The sequence below is a fragment of the Salvelinus sp. IW2-2015 genome, linkage group LG19 (assembly GCF_002910315.2).
Source record: "Salvelinus sp. IW2-2015 linkage group LG19, ASM291031v2, whole genome shotgun sequence".
NCBI classification, from domain to species: domain Eukaryota; kingdom Metazoa; phylum Chordata; class Actinopteri; order Salmoniformes; family Salmonidae; genus Salvelinus; species Salvelinus sp. IW2-2015.
In genome coordinates, this window is record NC_036859.1 from 34,033,547 (window position 1) to 34,042,467 (window position 8,921).

An 8,921-nucleotide genomic window follows, 5' to 3' on the forward strand; every position below is an offset into this window, starting at 1 on the left:
TCGCTGTCGTCTGGACTGTCGTCTGTCAATCATGTCTGTCCTTCTGTCTGTCTGATTCTTCGTTTCGTCTGTCGTCCTGTCTTCTGAGGTCTGATCGTCCTCTGGCGGCACACACACACACACACACACACACACACACACACACACACACACACACACACACACACACACACACACACCTGGTAATCCATCAGTTTCTCAACACAACGTATCTGTTATAGATATATTAAGATGTGCTGTATATGATGCAAACAAAACAAAAACAGATTAAATTAAGTAGCAAAATTGAAGTGTGTCAGGTTGAGACACTTCTGTCTGTGTGGACAGAATATTCCTGTAAAGGTATGTTTGTTCTGGCTGGTAAATACAGGTTTACAGGAATGACAACATTGCTTCATTCCCTCCCCCAAAAATCCATCATGTCCACAGAAGAGTGGCCAAGTCTTACTAATACATTTACCGGACCAGTGGGATCAAAGGTTAGGCTACTTCCTATATCAATACATGACTGACATTCAAACTGAAAAACATAGCAGAGGATTTTTGTTAATAAGTACGTCCTCAGATATATCACATGCAGCATACCATTATTAACAATGATGTATGTTGCAGAGGCTTTTGAGAAGATATGAGTGACTATTTACTATATAGGGAGTTCAGTTGCAAGGCTTGTAGGTTCATGTTTCTTCGCGATTAAAAACCTTATGGGCCAGTTTCCAGGTCACAGATTAAGCCTAGTGCTGGTGTAAACAGCTCAATGGAGAATTTCCATTGGAAGGGCTTTTTAGTCCATGACTAAACTTAATCTCTCTCCAGGAAACCGACCCTGTGTGTAGCAACAGGAGTATTTCTTGACCCACGTCATACAGTATGTCTCAATGTAGACACCAGTAGACCATTTCCCGGACACAGAGTAAGTCTAGTCTTGGGGAATCTCCAACGAAAATGCCAAGTCCAAGACTTAGCTTATTCTGTATCTGGGAAACCGGCTCCAAATGTTCCAGTGACCACTCCCTTCCAAGCCCCTGTGTTAATGCTTCCCTGTATCCTGGTAGCATCTGTGGCATCCAGCACCTGGAGCGGGCGGGCAAGAAGCTGACGGTGTTCGACTCCTGGTACTTCTGCGTCGTCACCTTCTCCACAGTGGGCTACGGCGACGTCACGCCCAACGTGTGGCCCTCCAAGCTGCTGGTGATCATCATGATCTCTGTAGCCCTGGTGGTGCTGCCCATACAGGTGAGAGTGATGGCCACAAACACACACACACACACACACACAGAGCACACACACACGTTCACACACAAACACAAGCGCAAGCACGCACGCAAGCACAAACACATACACCCACACACACACACTATTACCACACTCCCATATGTTTTCTAAAGGGAAATCAACTGGACTAATGTTAGGACATCTACTATAGGAAATGCCAAATCGATAGAATGCATAACCCATCATAGTAGGGAATCAGCTGAACTACACAAGTATAATATTGTTAGAGGCGTTGTAGACCCATGTTCTTGGTAGACCAACAGTACCCATTCTGCTGACCCATGGTCTTGGTAGACCAACAGTACCTCATTCTGCTGACCAGCCCATGGCTTGGTAGAAGACCACCGACCAACAGTACCCATTCTGCTAGACGTCATGGTCTGGTATGACCAACAGTACCGGCCATTCTGCTGAGCCACATGGCTTGGTAGAGACCAAACAGTACCCCATGTCTGGCTGACCCATGGTCTGGTAGCCAACAGTACCCATTCTTTTTTTGCGTGACCGACCATGGTCTTGGTAGAACAACAGTACCATTCTGCTGACCATGGTCCTTTGGTAGACGCCACAAGTACCATTCTGGCTGACCCCATGGTCTTGGTAGACCAACAGTACCATTTCTGCTGACCTATGGCTTGGTAGACCAACAGTTTCCATTTCTGCTGCCCATGGTCTTGGTAGACCAACAGTAACCCATTCTGCTGACCCATGGTCTTGGTAGACCAACAGTACCATTCTGCTGACCCATGGTCTTGGTAGAGCCAACAGTACCCATTCTGCTGACCCATGGTCTTGGTAGACCAACAGTACCCATTCTGCTGACCCATGGTCTTGGTAGACCAAACAGTACCATTCTGCTGACACCATGGTCTTGGTAGACCAACAGTATCCATTCTGCTGACCCATGGTCTTGGTAGACCAACAGTACCATTCTTGCTGACCCTATGGTCTTGGTAGACCAACAGTAACCCAATTCTGCTGACCCATTGGTCTTGGTAGACAACACAGTATCCATTCTGCTGACCATGGTCTTGGTAGACCGCAACAGATTACCGATTCTGCTGACCCATGGTCTTGGTAGCAACAGTACCCATTTCTGCTGACCTGGTCTTGTAGACCAACAGTACCCATTTCTGCTGACCCATGGTCTTGGTAGACCAACAGTACCCCATTCTGCTGACCCATGGTTCTTGGTCGAGCCAAGCAGTAACCCATTCTGCTGACCCATGGGTCTTGGTAGACCAACAGTACCTCATTCTGCTGACCCTGGTCTTGGTAGACCAACAGTACCCATTCTGCTGACCCCATGGTCTTGGTAAGCAACAGTACCCCTTACTGCTGACGGCCATGGTCTTGGTAGACCGACAGTACCCATTCTGCTGACGCATGGTCTTGGTAGAACCAACAGTAACCTATTCTGCTGACGCCATGGTCTTGGTAGACCAACAGTACCCACATTCTGCTGCCATGTCTTGGTAGACACACAGTACCATTCTGTGGCCCATGGTCTTGGTAGACCAACAGTAATCCATTCTGGCTGACCCATGGTTCTTGGTAGACCAACGAGTATCCCATTCTGCTGACCCATGGTCTTGGTAGACCAACAGTAATCCATTCCTGCTGACCCATGGTCTTGGTAGACGCAACAGTACCATTCTTTCTGACGCCATGGTCTTGGTAGACCAACAGTATCCATTCTGCTGACCGCATGGTCTTGGTAGACCAACAGTATCCACGCTTTCTGTCACTTCCGGCAACACCAGTGGTCTTGGTAGACCAAACAGTATGCCACATTTTCTGACCTATGGTCTTGGTAGACCAACAGTACTCCTTTCTGCTGACGGTATGGTCTTGGTAGACCAACACAGTATCCATTCTGCTGACCAATGGTCTTGGTAGACCAACAGTACCCGCATTCTTCTGACCCATGGTCTTGGTAGACCAACAGTACCCATTGCTGCTGACGCCATGGTCTTTGGTAGACCAAACAGTATCCATTCTGCTGACCCATTGGTCCTTGGTAAGACCAACAGTAACCATTCTTCTGACCTCATGTCTTGGGTAGACCACACAGTACCCATTCTGCTACGCCATGGTCCTTGGTAGACCAACAGTACCCATTCTGCTGACCCATGGTCTTGGTAGACCAACAGTATCCGCATTCTGCTGACCTATTGGTGCCTTTTGGTAGACCAACAGTACCCATTCTGCTGACCCCATGGTCTTGGTAAGATCCAACAGTATCCATTCTGCTGACCTAACTGGTCTTGGTGACAACAGTACCACATTCTGCTGACCCATGGTCTTAGTAGACAACAGGTAACCCATTCTTGCTGGACTCCATGTTCTTTTGGTAGACCAATACAGTAATCCGCTTCTGCTGACGCTATGGTTCTTGGTAGACCAACAGTACCACTTCTGCTGACCGCATGGTCTTAGTAGAGCCAACAGTTCTCATTCTGGCTGACCATGTTCTTGGTAGACCAACGAGTAGTGCCCTTCTGCTGACGTATGGTCTCTGGTTAGGACACACAGTTACCCATTCTGCTGACGCCAGTGTTCTTTGGTAGACCACAGTATCCTTCTGCTGACCTATGGTTTGGTAGACAACAGTATCCATTCTGCTGACCGCTATGGTCTTGGTAGACCAAGGCACGTCCAGTCGCGTTCTGCTGACGCGCATTGGTCCTTGGTAGACCAACAGTATCCATTCTGCTGCCTATGCGTCTTGGTAGACCAAGCAGTATCCATTCTGCTGACTTGGTCTTGGTAGACCACGTAGTCCTTCTGCTTGACCATGGTCCTTTTGGTAGACCAACAGTAATCCATTCTGAGACTGACCATGGTCTTGGTAGACAAACAGTATCCTTCTGCTGACCCATGTCCTAGTAGACCAACCAGTATCCATTCTGCTGAACCCATGGTCTTTCGCGTAAAACCAACAGTATCCATTCTGCTGCCCATGTTCTGGTAGACCACAGTATCCATCGCCTGACCATGGCGTCTTGGGATAGACCGTACCCATTCTGCTGACCCATGGTCCTTGGTAGACAACACGTATCCATATACTGACCCTGCGTTCTTGGTAGACCACAGTATCCCCTTCCTGCTGACCGCCATGGTCTTGGGTAGACACACACGTCACACACCATTCTGCTGACCCAGTCTTGGTAGACCAACAGTATCCATTCCATGCACACTACACCACGATCCATGGTCTTGGTGACGCGCAACATATCCATTCTCTGCTGTTTTTGCCATTCTCCCTGTAAACAGATTTTGGCCTAAACTGCAAGACAATAGCTTGACATTTACCGTGGCCTTTTGAATGGACACATTTTCAAAATGTTCCTGTTGAAGCAGCAGTTTTTGCTAGTACGAAGTCCTAGAGACCCACAGCTCTGTCCCAGCTAGCACTACTAACACAACTGACTTCAACTAATGAGGGCTTGATGATTAGTTGATTATCTGATTCAGGTGTGTTAGTAGTGGGATGGGGAAAATGCACAACACTGTAGCTCTATAAGGATGTAAGAACACAGTGATAAAAGATCAACAGTCATAATTGTTGGTTGGATTTGGGGTGAACGTATGCATTTGGTCATATATTAAAGCCTCCTGATTGATTTGAAGAAATGGTTTTGCGCAGTATTAGCAGTATTGGTAATGTGTTCCTCTGGCTGGGCGTTATTGGTCGTTTGAGCAGCTGGCTATCTGTGGATGGAGAGACAGAAGTCGGGGGGAACTAACAAGCCGTCCACCTGCGCCCAGAAGAGAAACATGTGGTGCTGTGTGTCAGCTCCCTTAAGGATAGACCTCCTGATGGACTGCCTCAACGAGGTCTACGCCACCGGGCTGCAGGTCTGTGTACATGGGTGGGTGGATTGTGGGTGTGTGTGTGTGTGTGGTGTTGTGTGTGTGTTGTGTGTGTTGTGGTGGTGTGGTGTGTTGGTGTGTGTGTGTGTTGTGTGTGTGTGTGTGTGGTGTGTGTGTGTGTGTGGTTGGTGTGTGTGTGTTTGCTTGGGTTTGGTTTAATTTTGGGGAACACAAGAAAGGTTTTAAAACACTTTGCAACATCATTTTGCATTTATTATTGGACAAGCCCAGGTAGTCCCTTGCTGTTTCTGTCCGTTTTGCTCCATTTGGTGCCGAATGAACACGACCCAGGCTGTTCCTCTGTCTTCCTGTCTATCCAGGACTACTATGTCATCATCCTGTGTCCAACAGAGATGGACCCCCAGGTGCGCCGGGTGCTCCATATCCCCCTGTGGTCCCAGCGGGTCATCTACCTCCAGGGATCGGCCCTCAAGGACCAGGACCTCATACGAGCCAAGTGAGTCACCAACACCAAGGGCTGTGTCTCAATCCGCTGAAACAGTTTCCTCTCTTTTGGTCTTTAGTCACCTTTCCTTCAACTGCACTTATGTGGAAGAGCTGAACTGGTGAAAGCCAATACTGGATAGGAAATAGGCATCAACCTCTTCTGTTTTCAGATCAATGTGGGTAGTTATACAGTTGAAGAGGAGATAAGGAGAGGAAGCCACTGTAGAGTATTGAGATGTACCCACTCAGTATGGAATGGTTGTCCTTCTTTTCCAGACTGGACAATGCAGAGGCTTGTTTCATCCTAAGCAGTCGCTGTGAGGTGGACCGCACCGCCGCAGTACGTACATTTGCTACTATTACCACTACACAAAGTGTTAAATCAGGGGCAGACTGGGACCAAGAAACCAGCCCACTGGCCTAAAGAGGGTCCAGCCTACCAGTCATTTGGCTGAACTGACCTACGGCCTGTCCGTTTCTTTGTTAGATTGAGACTAAATTAATATTCAATAACTTGCTGATACCAAAGGCATTTTAGCCAGTCGTGTTATTAGATGAATAGGCCTATTGCCTATTTTTTTTTGTCCATCTATGATAATTAAAGGTACAGCTTTTTCCTCTTCTATTCACCCCACAGGACGTTAGTGGAACCTTAATTGGGGAGAATGRGCTCGTGGTAATGACTTTAGTGGAATCAGTAGAATGATATCCAATATATCAAACACATGGTGTCAAGGTGTTTGAAACCATTCCATTTGCTCCGTTACGGCCATTATTATGAGCCGTTCTCCCCTCAGCAGCCTCCACTGAATCACCCACACCAGTAGACCTCCATCTGTCTCTCTGTTTGTCTGTTGTTCTCTCTGGCAGAGTTCTATTAGAGTTGTATTAGTTCTATTAGAGTTGTATTAGAATTATGTTAGAGTTGTATTCGTTTTATTAGAGTTATATCAGTTCTATTAGAGTTCTGTTAGTTCTCTTAGAGTTCTATTAGTTATATTAGAGTTCTATTAGTTCTATTAGAGCTATATTAGCATTCTGTTAGTTCTCTTAGAGTTCTATTAGTTCTATTAGAGTTATATTAGAGTTCTATTAGTTATATTAGAGTTCTATTAGTTATATTAGAGTTCTATTAGTTCTATTAGAGTTCTATTAGTTCTATTAGAGTTCTATTAGTCCTATTAGAGTTCTCTAGTTTATATTAGAGTTTATCTTGGGTTATATTTAATATAGTTCTATTAGGTTTATATCTATAGAGTTCTATTAGTTTATTAGAGAGTTCTATTTAGTTCTATTAGCAGTTCTCTATTAGTTCTAGTAAGTTCAGAGTTCTATTAGGTTCTATTAGTCAGGTTTTCTATTAGTTTATAAGTTATATTGGTTATATTAAAGTTCTAATTTAGTCTCCTATTACGAGTTCTATTAGTTTTCTATTAGAGTCTTTTAGAGTTTTCATTAGGTTCTACTTAGAGTTGTATGGACGTTCTATTCAGAGTTCTATTAGTTATATTTAGAGCTATATTAGTTATAATTAGTCCTAATTAAGTTCACTTGTTCGTATTGAGTTCTATTTTAGATTGCTATTGAGATTATTAGAAGTTCCTATTAGATTATTTCATTAGTTCTTATTAGGTCTTAATTGAGTTTTATTAGTTTATAATTTTAGAGTTGTAATAATATGTGTGTTAATATAAGAGTTCTATTAGTTCTATTAGAGTTTTATTAGTTCTATTAGAGTTCTATTAGTTCTATTAGTTATTTTAGAGTTGTAATAGAGTTGTATTAGAGTTGTATTAGTTCTATTAGAGTTCTATTCATTATATTAGAGTTCTGGTAGTTCTATTAGAGTTATATTAGTTCTATTAGAGTTTAATTAGTTCTATTAGAGTTCTATTAGTTCTATTAGAGTTGTATTAGAGTTGTATTAGTTATATTAGAATTGTATTAGAGTTCTATTAGTTCTATTAGAGTTCCATTAGTTATTTTAGAGTTATATTAGTTCTATTAGAGTTCTATTAGTTMTATTCAAGTTATATTAATTATATTAGAGTTCTGTTAGTTCTATTAGAGTTTTATTAGTTCTATTAGAGTTATATTGGTTATATTAGAGTTGTATTAGTTCTATTAGTTCTATTAGAGTTCTATTAGTTCTATTAGTTATATTAGAGTTGTAATAGAGTTATGTTAGTTCTATTAGGGTTTTATTAGTTCTATTAGAGTTCTATTAATTATATTAGAGTTATATTAGTTATATTAGAGTTTTATTMGTTTTATTAGAGTTCTACTAGTTATATTAGAGTTGTATTAGTTCTATTAGAGTTGTATTAGAGTTGTATTAGTTTATTTTATAGTTCTATTAGAGTTATATTATTTCTATAAGAGTTCTATTAGTTATATTAGAGTTATATTAGTTATATTAGTTATATTGGCGTTCTATTAGTTATATTAGAGTTATATTAATTATATTAGAGCTGTAATAGAGTTGTATTAGAGTTCTATTAGTTATATTAGAGTTCTGGTAGTTCTATTAGAGTTATGTTAGTTAGTTCTATTAGAGTTTTATTAGTTCTATTTGAGTTCTATTAGAGTTCTATTAATTATATTAAAGTTATATTAGAGTTATTTTTGTTCTATTCGAGTTCTATTAGTTCTATTWGTTATTGTAGAGTTGTAATATAGTTGTATTAAAGTTGTATTAGTTCTATTAGAGTTATATTAGTTATATTAGAGTTTTATTAGTTCTATTGGAGTTCTATTAGTTCTATTAGAGTTCTATTAGTTCTATTAGAGTTCTATTAGTTCTATTAGAGTGCTTTTCCTAATAGAAATTGAATAGAATGAATAACTCTAATAAAATCGAATAGAACAAATAGAACTCTAATAGAACTAATATAACTTAAAATAACTAATATAACTCAATAAACTAATATAACTCTAATACAACTCCTAATTATAGACTAATACAACTCTAATAGAATTAATATAACTCTAATAGAACTAATAGAACTCTAATAGAACTAATAGAACTCCAATAGAACTAATATAACTCTAATCCACTCTAATATAACTAATAACCATAGAACTAATAGAACTAATAGAACTAATGAAACTCTAATAGAACTATGAATCTCAAATAGAACTAATAAACTCTAATATAACTATAACAAACTCTACATAAAATCTAATAGAATCTAATTAACAAATATAACTCTAATATAATAATATAATCTAATATAGCTCTTACATAGAAATTGAATAGAAATGAATATAACTCTAATAAAACTAATAGAACAAATAGAACTCTAATAGAACTAATATAAACT

The 8,921-nt window shown here is 40.8% G+C and overlaps 1 protein-coding gene across 1 annotated transcript in view; it reads left to right on the forward strand.

The window, feature by feature from the left end:
- Positions 1–8,921, forward strand: part of LOC111979081 (potassium channel subfamily T member 2) — a 46,078-nt gene that overhangs the window by 6,988 nt on the left and 30,169 nt on the right. Inside the window, 6 exon segments of the mRNA XM_070449041.1 lie at positions 885–913; positions 1,056–1,236; positions 3,341–3,416; positions 4,982–5,136; positions 5,472–5,608; positions 5,875–5,938. Coding sequence (XP_070305142.1) covers positions 885–913; positions 1,056–1,236; positions 3,341–3,416; positions 4,982–5,136; positions 5,472–5,608; positions 5,875–5,938 — 642 coding nt within the window.